Source organism: Barbus barbus (assembly GCF_936440315.1).
Source record: "Barbus barbus genome assembly, chromosome: 24".
Lineage (NCBI taxonomy): Eukaryota > Metazoa > Chordata > Actinopteri > Cypriniformes > Cyprinidae > Barbus > Barbus barbus.
The window spans coordinates 25,662,954-25,680,922 of record NC_136752.1 but is presented as its reverse complement, the minus strand read 5'-3'; the positions used below and the strand labels follow the sequence as shown (position 1 = coordinate 25,680,922).

The 17,969-nt window shown below is 35.3% G+C and overlaps 1 protein-coding gene across 3 annotated transcripts in view; it reads right to left on the bottom strand.

The window, feature by feature from the left end:
* LOC306843718 (ATPase family AAA domain-containing protein 2B-like) overlaps positions 1 to 17,969 on the bottom strand; it is a 105,982-nt gene that overhangs the window by 47,987 nt on the left and 40,026 nt on the right. For all 3 annotated transcript variants that reach the window (XM_079375354.1, XM_079375356.1, XM_079375355.1), the window contains exons 21-24: positions 8,916 to 9,109; positions 7,992 to 8,151; positions 2,680 to 2,802; positions 125 to 244 (exon numbers count right to left, since the gene is read on the bottom strand). In XM_079375354.1, coding sequence (XP_079231480.1) covers positions 125 to 244; positions 2,680 to 2,802; positions 7,992 to 8,151; positions 8,916 to 9,109 — 597 coding nt within the window. The remainder of the gene's footprint in view (positions 1 to 124; positions 245 to 2,679; positions 2,803 to 7,991; positions 8,152 to 8,915; positions 9,110 to 17,969) is intronic.

The window sequence follows — 17,969 nt, the reverse complement described above, 5'->3', positions numbered from 1 at the left end:
GCTTGTTTCAGCACACCGAGTCAAAGTACAGCTTGTTCCATCACCTGCAAATAGTCTAGCCTAAAAGCTGCCCCACAAAGAGCAGAGACCTTGACAATCTCTGTTGTGTTCTGCATGTACTCACTGCTGCAGTTCTTGTCCACTCCATCACCCTGAGAACTGATTAATCCTGCCTCCTCTCCCACAGGTTTCCTGGACGCCACAGTGCTCGGAGTGACGGGCGGCTGCAGTGTGGTCTGAGAGGCTAGGAGAATAAGAAAACAGAAGTTATTGCAGAGACTCGGACTGAACTGAACAAATATCTGTCACATCTGACAATATGCTTGCTAAGAAAGATAGAAAACAAATATGAAGCTTTTTTTCTTCCTTGCAATGTTCTTCCTTTCAAGAACAGTGTTTAATTCGTAGTGTTTTTTATATAATTTTAATTAAATTATTTAATTTTAAATTAAAAGTATTTATTTTTAATAATTCAGTTATTATATTTAAAAAAAATTAGTCTTTATAGAATCAGACTACTTTTTCCCCCCAGACAGTATAAATGACTCCTTGTACATGAAAATATATGGCCTCTTCAGAGATGATTTCAGAAAGATGGTGGCTCACAAGGGGATTATCATCATCATATTCTACAAAATCATCTTCTTGCCTGCCAAATGCTAAAATGAAAAAATCCCAGAGGCTTACATTGAAGCAGGGATTCAAGCCAGGACTAGAAAATCATAAAGACTTGGTAGTGGGCTTTATCACACAGTTGAGAACTTCTTAAAGATCCCATTAAATCAGGTTTTGTGGCTGTTAGAGCCTGTCTGTTGTTATGCTAGTACTCGTAAAGCAAGACAAAATTCACTTCAGCAAATAATGTTACGGCCTCTGGGAAAACAGAACGAAAATATTGATGACTCATCCTGCACTCACTCATTTTGTCCAATCAAATGCACTCTAGATGAATAATTGCCCTGCCCCTTGATACCACCTAGGTCTAACTAGCAATGTTAAATAGTAAATCACGCTGGGAAAAAAAGAGAAAAGAAAGAAAGGAAATAAGGGACAAGCCTAATCCTAATTTTCTGTTTTAACAGGAAATAAAGCAACAAAAGAAAAAAAATGTTCTCATCAAGCCACTTCATGGTGGTCTTTAATCCAGATGAAGCCCTGCTTGAAACTTACACACCTCAATACCGATAGCCGTAACTTCTCCACTGCACCATATAAAATATTCAGCAGCACTTCTCTAGAGCAGGTCATTTTTTACCCCACCGTATTCGTTCAACTGAACCAGCGCAAAATGAAAAGGAACCGAGGGGTGGCCCAGAAGGGGGCCGTGCTAGATTTTCGTTACAGCAGACACAAAATGAATGAATTACAGGAATCTGAGGTAAATCATTCTGAGAGAAAAGCCCCCTGGAGATTAAAGGGTGGTGGAGGTGCTGGTCGCTAAAACTCTCGCAACAGCCTTTAAATGTGAACTCTTTTTTTCTTTTTCATTTAAAAGTGAACGGAGAAACATTACGTGCCTTTGAGGATTAAACCCCTAATACTAATGTTAGTGCTGATGGGTGTTAAACAAGGTGCTGGCATGCATGCTAAAATCTAGGGCTGAGTCCCTATTTGTATACTATTCTAAATGATACTCATAGGTCTCTAAAGGATTTCTAAATTAATTATTTATATGCATTCATTTCCTTATTTGCATACATATAATAAATAATATACATAACAATAACAATGTACATAAATACTTCTAAACAGACAGTAAATGTATTTATACTACAATAATTATATATTTCTAAAAAATAAAATGCATTTATTTATAGGATAACATATTTATAACAGAAATATACATTTATTATAATTTCTTTGTAATATATTGTAATTTAATATTTTTTTTCCAAATTCCATTATTTTTTTTTATTTCTCTGGATTCCATTTTTTCTATTTAAAATTTTCAAGACTGTTTTTATGGTTAAACTAAAAAATATTAATCAAAAAGCAAGTCTAATTAATTGAAATCATGTGTATTAAAATTTTAAAAATAAAAATTAAGGCTCTAAAATACATTTTCAAATTTTCATTTTCTCCATTAATTTTCTGGATTCCATTTTAATGGATTCATTAAATTTGAATAATTAAAAGTATCTCTAAGTAACTGATATATTTCGGTCACAGTTTCTTCAAGTTAAACCAAACTTTTATTTTGACGGGTTGATGTAAAGACCTTTAAGTTTCTGTTTGTACATATGATAATTTTTCTCAAAAGAAATGGCAAAATGCTCATGAAATGACTCTCAGAGCTGTTCTAGAGATCATGTTCATGAGTTCATGTAGTCATATATTCAAGTAGTCATATATTACATATACATCACGGAAATCATAGGGCCCTATATTAATACAGTTGGTTACATATGTATGATGTTGATACTGTTTCTGTGTTTCAAATGACTTGTTCCCTATAAAGTGAATGCCACAGAGCACTAGGGAATAAGAAGAGATTTCTAAATAAATCAACCTTAAGTGGTCTAAAATGGGAGCATTAAATAAATAAGCAACTTTAAGTATTCACGTGTACATGTGTTTTGAGCAAGAGGATTGGTTTGTGGCATTTTTCTGATGCGATACACAATGTCAGTCTAGCTCAAAGAAACCCTGGGCTAAGGACAGCCTGAAGTGCTGTGTCACCTCTCTTCCTGCGGGACTCATTGATCTCCTCGCACATGCGGTCAAACTCGGGGTCCAGTTCAGAGGCGATCATGGCATGTGCAGTATCCTTCAGACTGCAGGCCCTATGGCGGATGATTTTATCTGTAAGGAAGCACAACGGAAGGCCAGTCAATGAAAAATTAATTTGGGTAGATGAAGGAGCCACATTCTTGAAGACAGAGTATTATTTCTAGGTATTAGGGCTGCAATTAATCTGAAAAATGATGAAGATCACAATTACAGCTGCCACAATTAGCTAATCATGAAAAATGACAATTACAACACGACCAAACTCAAACACACCCATTATAATCAACAAGGTGTAGACAGTGTAAATAAGTTTCGTAATTATTCCAAATGGAAAAGAATAATTGTGATTGCATTATCACTGGAAATTAATATTAGATATTTTCTTGCACTTCACAAGTAATGCATTATTTCACTAGTTACTTGATAAAAGTAATCTAATTACATAACTTGCATTACTTGTAATGCGTTACCCCAACACTGGCAGCAACCACCAATAGGAGCAAAGAAATTAACGTACATAATGAACCTAAATGGCAACCAGAATGGCAATGTTACAGAGAACAATAAAAAAATAAACAAATAAAGATTATGGAATGAACAAGAAAAGAGGCTAAACAAATAAAAAATAAAGTTTGGTGCTGTAAATCAAGCTCACTGTAATCGATTAAAGATTCACTGAAGAAACTTAAGCATTGGCTTTTCTATGTGAGCATCTGAACACTTCTGAAGCGCTCCACAGGCAGTCAATCAAAGCATCTCTGTTTACAAAAACACACTGGTGTGAGAACAAGGATTACTTTGTTTTCTCAAAGTTCTCAGAGCTACCATTTGTATTCTACCCTAATTTTTTCTCTCTCTATCATTAATCAAGCCGCTTTTAAACATGTAGGGAGGAAAATGTGTGCGTGTGAGAAAAGAGAGGGTAGTCCTCATTACTCCAGGACGGGCTGGAGGTCAGGATCTGGCAAAGTTTGCCTCTTAATTGGAAGATGGGCCTAATTAAGCCATCTAGAGCGAGTGAGAGGACACTCTTTACTCCAGTCAAGGATATAATGGCAGGCTGAGAGGAAGAGAGTGTAAATACACTTATTTTGACTTTCAAAGCCCTGCACTAAGATCTCAGGCTGCTGGTGCCAAAATTGACAATTGAACAAATGGACCACAGAGAAATTAAATCAGTGGTGCTCAGTCCAGATCTTTGAGATCCACCTTCACACTGAAATACCAATTTACTCCATATTAGGTCCAGCACATATTGCATATTACGAGGAACTATATGAAAAAGAAAATCTGATATTAAATACAACAGATTAATGATTAACACTTTAAACTGTAGCAGGTTACACTACTGTCACATAACCTCATCACACTGCATGTTTAATTCAGTGAGTGGCACCAAGGAATCTTACATGTAAACCGGGTTAATCATAGATGCACGAAACTAGAATTATGCTATTTTTAACTTGACAGCATTTTAAAAATACATCTCATGGAGGTATGCTAAAAAAAAAAAAACATCAAATGGGATGTAACAAATAATTGGCTATAGTAGTGGCAGTTCTGTAAATGGGATGGTTTTTTTTTTTTTTTACATAGATTATATATAGTTATACATAGATTATATATAAGTGTTATTTTAGTATAATTCAGATGCTATTATTGTTTTTTTTATATTTTGAATAGATTTTTATTTTTAGATTTTAATTCCATTTCGAATAATTTACTTGTGTTTTTGTCATTGGCTTTGTTTTAATATATCTATATAATTGTAATTAATATATATATATATATATATAAACACTTACATTCACAGTTTTTACTACATACAGCACTTGCCAGCAAAGTACATAGTTCTAGTATGAAGGATGTGAATTGGGATGCAGACGTCAAAGTTGAAGCAGTTAGTTTAGAACAGGGCTGGAAGGAAACTTAGCAGGGATTAGGCAGCTCTGAATTAAATCATTTGAATTAGAATAACCTTAACTTGATTTTGAAACTTCAGCTGGGGTACGATTTCAAAGCACACGTTTTCTAGGAAACTGACTTTCAAACAACCACTGCGACACTCTTTTGAATGAAGGGAGGTTTCCAAACTCAATTTGGATCCGCACTGCATTTCGAGGACAGAAGTGATGCTCACAAAAAACCCCAAAAAAAACAACAACACTACAACAGCAAATGAACAAAATGCAACGTTTAAGTGCAACGTTCATGCTTCACTTGTGAGAGTAATGCTTAACAAATGGAATTTTGACAGCACCTAAATCCCATATTCCCCTGCTCTAAATGGACCAGAAGCCTCTTTCGGTTTCCTTATTAAAGTAGTTAATTGCGTTTTGTCTCATTCCTTCAGTGGCTCCTCTGTGGACGCTGCATTTAAACAAATGACCCACGTTCTCCCAGCAAATGGGCTACTATGATTTATTCATAGGCACCGGCTGCATTTAGCCAACAACCTTCACTGGCTGACCAATTAATCCAGACGACTGGGAGTTAAGTCCTGACAAAAAAAAAATCATGTGTTGTTCAGAAGTAGCCAGCTAGCAGACTTCAACTATATAATATATGGTTGTCTTATCTCACTTCCCCCACAAACAATTATGTGGTAAATCACATGACCGTTTGCACAAGTTTTTAATATGAACATATTCCTCTTGGTTTAAATAATTAATTTAATTTGTTACATTTATATAGCGCTTTTCTGGGTACTCAAAGTGCTTTACATAATAATGCATGCTTTATGAATGGGTGATACAGGTTGAAAAGCTCTTTGCCTTATTTGATGGTGTTTCTCATACTATTAGGGTCTGTAAAGAGGCAAAATTAAGGGGGCAAATAAATACCGCACATTAAAGCTTTTGGTGGAAAACACAGCGTCAACTTACATAAATTCACCTTAGCATTTCAGGCATTGTTTCCATGGCTCATTTAATTCTGGTTTAGTTTATATTCAGTGTACTATGTACATATATGGCACATCCATAAACACCAATAAATATCTGACATAATTTTCTACACTGCAAAGTGTGTTAACTGACCGACCGTATGGCCAGAGAACAGCAAAAAAGTCCATTAAAGCAATGAATGGGTTTTATGGAGATTGCTCATTATAGTGCTATTTTTCCTCTGTGGAGAGATCAGCGACAATTATTACCTGTGCCTTTTGAATAAGGAAAGGTCAATGGGTTAATATCTAGCTGCATTTATTGTCCTCAAATTCTCATATCTTTCAGTGAAGAACTGACAAGTCTGTCCGATTAATCATTGATTTAATGTCCTCCATGCTTCAAGTACAACGGTCGCTGCTGCTGCTGTTTTTGGCTGGTATCACAGTTTCTGAAACTCTACACTAAGTACTAGAGATGTGCACAACTAATTGACTAGCTCTGCACCAACTGGTCAACTAGTAAAAACACTATTCTAATGTCTGAAATGGATTTTTCTTGTACGCACATAAATTGTTATAAATTTTGTGTATACATAATTTCTCAAAATGTCTGTCTCTACTAAACCTAACTTTTTTAACAGGTCAACATAAGATAAAAGGTAACATCACATGACCTAAATATTACGCTCAACTCTGCACCAACGCTGACTGAAAAATAGAGATGCACTGATTGACCGGCCAGTGATCGGAATCTGCTGATTTTTCGCATGACCGGCCTGGATCGGTGACCGGCCGGTCAGTGTCATCGATCCTTGAGGTCACATCCACGCGCACACTCACAGTCACGTGTAAACACGTCGTTTTGCGTGAGAAAGATTCTCATTTTAATTGCATTCAGTGTAAACGGCAACTGATCATGTATTTGTGTCATGCCAGATGAGCGTGAGAGAGACAGCACACACAAAATAACTCACAGAAATTTATAGATGCATATTGCGGTAGAAGAAAAACATATATTTTCAATATATGATTTAGATAAGCAACATTATACGGCCGTGATGTTTCCCCGAATATCAATCAACACGATTGCAATGCGACACTGATTTTATACAATAGTATTTAAATAAACAAGAAGTTAAAATTAAGTGACTTGAATGAATCGATTGAATGAATGAATAAATGCCACCACCTACTGGTGGTTTAGTCATATTTAAAAGTATCATTGCATTTTTTCAACATTTATTTGTATGTTTTTAAAATAAATAAACACTAATCTTAAAAGTTATTATCCATCCAAAAAAAAAAAAAAGTCGGCTCGTAATCGCCTAAGCGAGTCGTTAGGAATTCGAATCTTATTCCGTTACGGCTGTACGTCACAAAGTAACACATTTGCATGATGTCCGCCCATGGCTGTCATTCGCATTGTACGCGGTAGACCAATCACAAAGGACATGCGCCATCTGACTAATCACAGCAGTGAGGGATCACGGAAAGGAGGATTTAGAGAGACTGATTCTTTGAACTGCTTCGCACGAGTCGTTTAGGAATCATTTAGAAATTAGGTAAAATTGCAGCTATTTTTTGAGAAAACTAAAGTGTTTTTGACCTTTGATGCATGTAAACCTGTTTTAGGAGACTCATAAAACAATATTAGCTACCTTAAAAATGGCATAATAGGGGCACTTTAAACGAGTCAATGATTCAATTACCCATTCATAAAGACAGTCACATACTTCGTTCCTGAATGAATCAGCCGTTCGAACGAATCAACTGAATGAATGATTCAGTGATAAAATCAGTGACTTGACCTGCTGGCAGTTTTAGTTTAATTTTTAAAGCATCTTTTCTGTTATTTAAATCATTTAATATTTCTATATTCAAAATGTTATATTTAAAACATTAGCCTCAACTTGAATTTAATAGCACTCATGCGACCTCTGAGCCTCATTAAACATCTGAAAATACACCTACAAGCCACTTGTGTGTTCTTCTGTGCCACCTCTGTAGTACAAATTTATTTCTTAAATACTGATTTCATTTCATTGGTAACTTATTCTTATTCTACTTTTTATTCTGTTGTTTGAATTAGAAATGTTAAAAAGCTTATAAATATATTTTTTGAATTCATTTTGAAAAAAATATGATATACTTTAAATAAAGTTAGAAAAATGCCATTAGAAAATTTCCTGTAAATCACTTTAAGGAATCAAATATCACCTCGTAATGGGAAGGTACTTTTTTTTTTTTTATCTGAATTTTTACTTATTGATTAGAAGGTGCTCCTAAATTTTTGACTGTGCTCCGAGCACAAGCGCTCCTCAAAAGAAAAGTAAGAGTAGAGCCCTGATCCAGCTGCTCTATATTATGCATTTACCTCCAGGGTCCTTGTCTGGATTGTACTCTAATGCATTGCTGCAAATGAGGTCAATGTCCACTAGAAAATCCTTGGCGACCATGTATTTGTGAGTGTCGATCTTCGTCATGACGGTGGACAGGTCCATAGGCTGTCTGATAACCTCAAGGTAGTCTGAAACCTAAATCAGAAAAATACACAAACACATTTCACCCCCCAAAAAATGTATTAATTATATATTGTTTGGTAAAAGAAACTATAATTGTTTGGTAAAAAATAATTAAATACCTTTATTTATATTATATACAAATATATATACAAAAAATAATAATAATAAAAAAATAAATAATAATAATAATAATAATAATAATATATATATTATATACACACACACACACACACACATTTAAATATTCTAATATATAACATTTATGTGTATTTTCTAAAACTGTCATTGCTGGATTGTGAGGAATATGAAATGCATAATTTGCATTCTAAATTACATAAATATATTACTCACATCACAGTAATGAAAATTTAAGAGAAATCCTCCTTAATGATAAGAAGTTTTGCATTGTAACATGATTTCCAAGATAATTTTGCAAAACAATATGAATCGGGATCCATAAGACATGCTCTCGATTCGTAATATGAAGGTTTTGTGAGCTTCACCATTTAAGAAACTCAAAAAGCTTCAGGGCGTATTCAGACACACCGTCCTCCTTGTTTGCTCCTTATATTGATGAACTTTTTAATTGGCTTCTCAAATTTACTGATTCAGGTAACGATCCTGCCCACAAGCTGTCATATAATGACAATCATTTGATTTGTTTGGTCTGTGGGTTGCTAATAAACCATAGGTGCCTCTAATTAGATGGTAATATTGAAGAGTACAGACCCTACAGGCATTAATCATACAGCTGCTGATGTGCATTAACAGCTCACCTCCTCAATGTCCACAGGTTTGCTGAAGATCTGGAAGCGCTTGTCGGTGGCGAGCCGCTTTGTGACGTCCCTGAGAAAGAGGCGGAGCTCGCGCAAGGTGTTCTCCTCCTGCTCCTCCAGTCGCTGCCGCTCCTCTGGCAAGAGCTGCCGAGGGCCGGGGTCTTCAGCGAGGGTCAGCACCTCCAGAGCACTCACTGGAAACACAAAAAAAATGCACAAACCCTCAGTACAGTACTTAACTACAATCATGAGGAATCAGACAGTTCTGATTTAATTATTTCAGTACTTCTAAAGTAGTAAGTAAAGAATCACTTTGACTGATTTATAACCAAAAAGATCTTTGTATTGCCCTTTGAATATTCTTCAATAATATTAACCCCCAACCCCCGGTTTCACAGACAAGGTTTAAGCCTAGTAGTCCCAGACTAATAATAACTAATGTAAGTCTGAGCCGTTTCAACTGAAAGAAACTTGCACTGACTGATCTTAAAATATATAAGAACCTTTGTTTTGTCTCAAGATGCACACCAGTAATGATTTTTTCTAAGCATGTTTATAAAATTACTTAAATTGTCCTAATTGAACAATGGCCTAATCCTGGTTTAGCCTAAGCCTTGTCTGTGAAACCGGGCCTAAATGTCTTTACTGTCACTTTTGATCATTTTAAGGCATCCGTGCTGAATAAAAGTATTTATTTAAAAAATAAAATTCTTACTGACCCTGAACTACTGAACAGTAGTTTATTATATATTATAGATTACGCAGGTAACATCAGAATGTGTTTTTCACAATGGCAAAAGAATGCAGACGTTTAAGAACCGTTAACAGGACATCACGTTGTTCCAGTATTTTGTCTAGAAACTCAACCGGTTTTGATCTATAAACCTAAGTGTAATACCAGATTAAACGCTGAGCAAATGGTCCAAAACAACTGGAAGAGTCAGATGACACTGAAACTGTGCCAGAGCAGCTAGAGGAATTACAAAACACCCTGCGTTATGTGGATGAAGTACAGAAACACTTCCCACCACAGCGTGGGTCACAAAGTATTATTGATTTCTGAAGAGCTCCAACAAAACAACCTGACAGCTGCAATAATTCAGGGCTGCATCTATACAATGAACCAAAAACAGACTGCCAGAAATGACCAAACACACCAAGCGCTAATGTGGCACTGCATTGTAAGAAAATATCGTAGACAAAAGAAAAAGAATCTTCTCTGTAAACAGGCCGAGAACCTTGTGTTAATTCAAAGATCTGGGCAGAGTGCCTGGCCGTCGTTGAGCCACCAGCCTCAGCAATTTGCTTTGTGGCAACAGCTAGCGAGCAGTCATGCTAACTGTGAGCATAATTATAGCTAATGGTTAAGGCCCGGTGTTTAATAGAGCCCCTTTCTCCCACCGCAGATGCTATGCTGCCAAAGGAAGTAGGGTCTGTGTTTTATTCAGAGCCGCCTGTGGTCGGCCCACGGGAGGACCCCTGCTCTGCATCAATGGGTCACGATGCTCGCATTTCCACTTGAAAGCCATTCTCTTCTATAATGGCTCCAGCTGTGAGGGAGCCGATGAGCATGGCAATCGACCACAAGGAGAAGATATCCAGAAGAGAACATCAGGAACACCCGGGACGCCCAATTTATGCATACGCAGAAGTAGCAATTCTGGAACAGCAGCAACGGTGGAGGAAGTAATTGCCATGACAGAAGTTAATTCAATGACAGCAATAGTAGTTATTAACACCAAAAAATTTATTAACTCACAGTCATGTCATTCCAAAACTGTATGACTTTCTTTTGTGGAGCATAAAAGATGATATTTTGAAAAGTGCATTTCTTTCCTTACAATGTAGTGCTATTTTAGCATCATTTGTGTTTATTATAGTGCTGGACAACGATTCAAATTTTTAATTGCGATTAATCGCATGACTGTCTGCGATTAATCACACGGTTATGCACAAAATTCAATAATGCATTCAAAACTAGTGTATTGTGTAGGGATGCTCCAATCGATCAGCCGGAGATCGGTATCAGCCGATAATCACATTTTCACATTTACTGATCGGTACTCGATTGGCCGATCTCACGAACCGATCGCAATTTGATGATGTCAACGCGTAAGGACGTACATGATGCATGGATCATAAATTTAGCGCCACAATCATGTTTATTTTTTCCTCTTCAGTCTTATATTGGACAGCATTAAACCTTATGAGTTACATCAGACTTCTCCATGTTGGAGTTCAAATATTTATATTGTCCTCTCTTTAACATTGGACAATGTTAAATTAAACCTAATGAGTTCTTAGGAGTTGAAATTTTAGGTTACTTTTAGGTTAATTACTTTTATTTATTTTTTATTTTTATTTTTTTTATTTTAAGTAATTTTGTCCTGCTCAGACTTGTACTGGACAACGTTTAAGTTACATCAGACTTCTCAATTTTAGGAGATTAAATGTTTATTTTGTTGTCCACAGTTGACTATTATATAATGTTTAAATAAACCTTGTGGGTTGCATCAGACTGCTCCATTTATTAGGGCCCAAGCCAGTAAGGCGCAGGGCCCTATTGTTCTTCTAAGGATTATTATTATTAGGGCCCAAGCCAGTAAGGCGCAGGGCCCTATTGTTCCCCTAAGGATTATTAGGGCCCAAGCCAGTAAGGCGCAGGGCCCTATTGTTCTTCTAAGGATTATTATTTTTTTTTTTTTTTTTTTTTTTATTTCAATCATCCGGGCACTTTTGGGGGCCTTAACGTGCCCGAAAACTCTCGAAAATTGGCACGCACATTGGAACCTGCGGCCATTAGGACGCCGCTGAGGCTGGGACCCGGGCGTGGCACAGGGGCTCTACGGCGCCCCCTGGAAAATTGTCAGAAAACTTGATGTATAGCTCACACATACTTGCACGTATTCATATGAAACTCGGTACACATATAGAACTCATTGAGCCGAACAACTTCCGCACAGCATGTCTTAGGCTCCGCCCAACAGGAAGTCGGCTATTCAGGGCTGTTTAAAAAGCGCATGCTCTGGAATTTGATATACTCCTCTGAGGATTTCCATACGATTGCCACCAAACTCGGTGAACATGATCTCAAGACATTGGGGACGCTAAATTGCGAAGATATTTTTGATATGTCGAACGGTTTGCCCGTGGCGAGGCGATGAAGTTATGGCGAAAAATGAGACCCAGGAAATGCCTAATAACGTCCACATACATTGTATGATGTAGATCAAACTCCAGTGGTTTGTTCGTTGTATGATGCCGATCGGATAGATGTGACTATTATGACTGAAAGTTATAGCGCCACCAACTGGCTGCAGGAAGTGTGTCGTTTTCAAAATGCTTTGAATTCAGCATCTTATTTTTACTCGATTTGCTTCAAACTTCACCAGAATAATGTCAAAACACGGCCGATGTAAAACTGTGAAGGGAATATTGATATCTAAAATTATGTTGCCATGGCAACGTGTCAAAGTTGAAAATTCGTTTCTGGTGATTTTGAGGCAGATAACATGTTTAGAATGTCATGAAACTCAACACACATATCAGTATTGATGATAGTTAGACACTGGAAAAAGCTCATAAACGGGCGTGGAAGAGACACTCTATAGCGCCACCTTTTGTCAAAAATGAGGGGGTTAGTTTTAGCTACAGACCCCAAACTCGGTACATAAATTGTTCTAATTAATCCGGACAACTTTCTAATTTACAGTCATTAGCTACGACCAACAGGAAGTCGGCTATATTTATTTTAATGTGGGTTTTTTTTTAAAAACGGGCTGTAAACAAATTAATACTCCTCCAAACAGAAACACGGAAATCACACCAAACATTTTTTATCATGATGCCAAAATACTGAAGATGCTAAATTGCGGACGTATTTAGGATATCTTGAACGATGATTTAATGGCAATTTATTAAAGTTACAGTAAAAAAGATAATTTTTTTTTTTTTTTATCTTTTAAGAGAAGCTTCCAAACACTTCATAAAAAATTACATACACAGAACAATACAGTCTGAGGATATGTGATTAATTTCATGAATTTACAATACACTATGCTTAGGAGAAAATTTAAAAACTATCAGAAAGCTGTTAGACTGCTGAGTGAGAGCTCCCTGCCAGCCTGCATCTGAGTGAGGGGTGGGGTGGGGTGGGGTGTGAGTGACTGTGTGAGTGACTGTGTGGATTGAGGAGCTGGGTGAGAGAGAGAAAGAGAGAGAGAGGGTCTGTTTTTTAAAATCTTTAAAAAATGCTTATAAATCATTAAATAAGGTCTCAATTCTTAACATTAGGAAATGCATTAATTAACGTGAACTAACAATGAAAAATATATTTTTACAGCATGTTAATTCTTCCATGATAGTATGAACTAACAAAGAACAATTTTTTTAAAGCATTTATTAATCTTTTTAATGTTAGAAAAATAGTCATGTTCAAAAGATAAACTTTAAAATGTAATAATATATTAACACATTTTGGAATTAATATTGATCAACATTAAATGGTATATAATTATTAATGTTTATATATATATAATGATAGCTACAGACACCAAACTCGGTACATAAATTGTTCTTATTAATCCGGACAACTTTCTAATTTACAGTCATTAGCTACGACCAACAGGAAGTCGGCTATATTTATTTTAATGTGGGTTTTGTTTTTAAACAGGCTGTAAACAAATTCATACTCCTCCAAACAGAAACACGTAAATCACACCAAACATTTTTTCTTATGATGCCAAAATACTGAAGATACTAAATTGCGGACGGATTTAGGATATCTTGAACGATGATTTAATGGCAATTTATTAAAGTTACAGTAAAAAAGAGAAAACTTTTCTTTTTTTTTTTCTTTTAAGAGCAGCTTCCAAACACTTCATAAAAAATTACATACACAGAACAATACAGTCTGAGGATATGTGATTAATTTCATGAATTTACAATACACTATGCGGAGGAGAAAATTTAAAAACTATCAGAGTTCTCCTGTCTCTGTGCTTCTAATGTTTGCGGTAGGTGACTGGGTGAGTGACTGACTGTGTGAGTTCAGTGAGTGTGGAGGGGGAGAGAGAGAGAGAGAGGGTCTGTTTAAACTTCTCAATAAAATCCTTAAAAAATGCTTATAAAGCATTAAAGGTTTTGATAACACTTTATAATTAAGTCTCATCTGTTAACAGTAGTGAATGCATTAATTAACATGAACTAACAATGAAAAATATATTTTTTACAGCATGTTAATTCTTCATTGATAGTATGAACTTACAATGAACTAACAATGAACAAAATATTTTTTATATTAGAAAAATAGTCATGTTCAAAAGATAAAACTTTAAAATGTAATAATATATTAACACATTTTGGAATTGATTTTGATCAACATTAAATGGTATATATTTATTAATGATGTAAATTAACAACAGTTAAATAATGTTGTTTTTTAACATTGGTTAATTCACAAATAACATTAAATATTAACAATATATTTTTTACTTTATTAATTTGTGTTAGAAAAAATTATTCATGTTAGTTAATGGAAAAATAAATCATTAAAAAATGCTTATAAATCATTAAAAGCTTTGGTAACTATAATAATTTCTCATTTGTTAGCATTAGTAAATGCATTAACTAACATCAACTACCAATGAAAAATATATTTTCACAGAATTTAAAGTTTTATATGTTGTTCTGTGTGTGTGTGTGTTTCACAGAGTTGATGGTTTGGATTAACCCTTTAATTGCCGTATCCCTTAAAACCAAACTGCCAGAGGGTTACTGTGATGCTTGTGCTCGCTGGGCACCGTTTTATCGATGCCACCGGGGTGGCGTATGCTGACGGCTTGGGCCCGTCATCGCTGCTCGCAGCTATATTTATTTTTTTTTTTTATTTTTTTTTTTTTATTATTTTTTATTTCGACTATCCGGGTACTTTTGGGGGCCTTAACGTGCCCGAAAACTCTTGAAAATTGGCACACACATTGGAACCTGCGGCCATTAGGACGCCGCTGAGGCTGGGACCCGGGCGTGGCACAGGGGCTCTACGGCGCCCCCTGGAAGATTGTCAGAAAGCTTGATGTATAGCTCACACATACTTGCACGTATTCATATGAAACTCGGTACACATATAGAACTCATTGAGCCGAACAACTTTCACGCTGCATGTCTTAGGCTCCGCCCAACAGGAAGTCAGCTATTCAGGGCTGTTTAAAAAGCGCATGCTCTGGAATTTGATATACTCCTCTGAGGATTTCCATACGATTGCCACCAAACTAGGTGAACATGATCTCAAGACATTGGGGACGCTAAATTGCGAAGATATTTTTGATATGTCGAACGGTTTGCCCGTGGCGAGGCGATGAAGTTATGGCGAAAAATGAGACCCAGGAAATGCCTAATAACGTCCACATACATTGTATGATGTAGATCAAACTTCAGTGGTTTGTTCGTTGTATGATGCCGATCGGATAGATGTGACTATTATGACTGAAAGTTATAGCGCCACCAACTGGCTGCAGGAAGTGTGTCATTTTCAAAATGCTTTGAATTCAGCATCTTCTTTTTACTCGATTTGCTTCAAACTTCACCAGAATAATGTCAAAACACGGCCGATGTAAAACGGTGAAGGGAATATTGATATCTAAAATTATGTTGCCATGGCAACGTGTCAAAGTTGAAAATTCGTTTCTGGTGATTTTGAGGCAGATAACATGTTTAGAATGTCATGAAACTCAACACACATATCCATTTTAATGATAGTTAGACACTGGAAAAAGCTCATAAACGGGCGTGGAAGAGGCACTCTATAGCGCCACCTTTTGTCAAAAATGGGGGGGTTAGTTTTAGCTACAGACACCAAACTCGGTACATAAATTGTTCTTATTAATCCAGACAACTTTCTAATTTACAGTCATTAGCTACGACCAACAGGAAGTCGGCTATATTTATTTTAATGTGGGTTTTTTTTAAAAACAGGCTGTAAACAAATTCATACTCCTCCAAACAGAAACACGTAAATCACACCAAACATTTTTTCTCATGATGCCAAAATACTGAAGATGCTAAATTGCGGACGGATTTAGGATATCTTGAACGATGATTTAATGGCAATTTATTAAAGTTACAGTAAAAAATAGATTTTTTTTTTTTTTTTTCTTTTAAGAGCAGCTTCCAAACACTTCATAAAAAATTACATGCACATAACAATACAGTCTGAGGATATGTGATTAATTTCATGAATTTACAATACACTATGGAGAGCAGAAAATTAAAAAACTATCAGAGAGTTATTAAACTGCTGAGTGAGAGCTCCTGCCAGTCTGCCTCTGAGTGAGGGGTGGGGGTGGGGTGGGCTGTGAGTGACTGTGTGAGTTCAGTGTGGATTGAGGCAGTGGGTGAGAGAGAGAAAGAGAGAGAGGGTCTGTTTTTTAAAATCTTTAAAAAATGCTTATAAATCATTAAAGATTTTGATAACACTTTATAATAAGGTCTCATTTCTTAACATTAGGAAATGCAATAATTAACGTGAACTAACAATGAAAAATATATTTTTACAGCATGTTAATTCTTCCATGATAGTATGAACTAACAAAGAACAATTTTTTTTAAAGCATTTATTAATCTTTTTAATGTTAGAAAAATAGTCATGTTCAAAAGATAAACTTTAAAATTTAATAATATATTAACACATTTTGGAATTAATATTGATCAACATTAAATGGTATATAATTATTAATGTTTATATATATATAATGATAGCTACAGACACCAAACTCGGTACATAAATTGTTCTTATTAATCCGGACAACTTTCTAATTTACAGTCATTAGCTACGACCAACAGGACGTCAGCTATATTTATTTTAATGTGGGTTTTTTTTTTAAACAGGCTGTAAACAAATTCATACTCATTCAAGCAGAAACACTGAAATCACACCAAACATTTTTTCTCATGATGCCAAAATACTGAAGATGCTAAATTGTGGACGGATTTAGGATATCTTGAACGGTGTTTTAATGGCAATTTATTAAAGTTACAGAAAAAAGAGAAAACTTTTTTTTTAATCTTTTAAGAGCAGCTTCCAAACACTTCATAAAAAATTACATACACAGAACAAGACAGTCTGAGGATATGTGATTAATTTCATGAATTTACAATACACTATGCAGAGGAGAAAATTTTCAAACTTATCAGAGTTCTCCTGTCTCTGTGCTTCTAATGTATGCGGTGGGTGACTGACTGAGTGAGTTCAGTGAGTGTGGAGAGAGAGAGAGAGAGAGAGAGAGAGAGAGAGAGAGAGGGGGTCTGTTTAAACTTCTCAATAAAATCCTTACAAAATGCTTATAAAGCATTAAAGGTTTTGATAACACTTTATAATTAAGTCTCATTTGTTAACAGTAGGGAATGCATTAATTAATATGAACTAACAATGAAAAATATATTTTTTACAGCATGTTAATTCTTCATTGATAGTATGAACTTACAATGAGCTAACAATGAACAAAATATTTTTAATATTAGAAAAATAGTCATGTTCAAAAGATAAAACTTTAAAATTTAATAATATATTAACACATTTTGGAATTGATTTTGATCAACATTAAATGGTATATATTTATTAATGATGTAAATTAACAACAGTTAAATAATGTTGTTTTTTAACATTGGTTAATTCACAAATAACATTAAATATTAACAATATATTTTTTACTTTATTCATTTGTGTTAGAAAAAATTATTCATGTTAGTTAATGGAAAAATAAATCATTAAAAAATGCTTATAAATCATTAAAACCTTTGGTAACTATAATAATTTCTCATTTGTTAGCATTAGTAAATGCATTAACTAACATCAACTACCAATGAAAAATATATTTTCACAGAATTTAAAGTTTTATATGTTGTTCTGTGTGTGTGTGTTTCACAGAGTTGATGGTTTGGATTAACCCTTTAATTGCCGTATCCCTTAAAACCAAACTGCCAGAGGGTTACTGTGATGCTTGTGCTCGCTGGGCACCGTTTTATCGATGCCACCGGGGTGGCGTATGCTGACGGCTT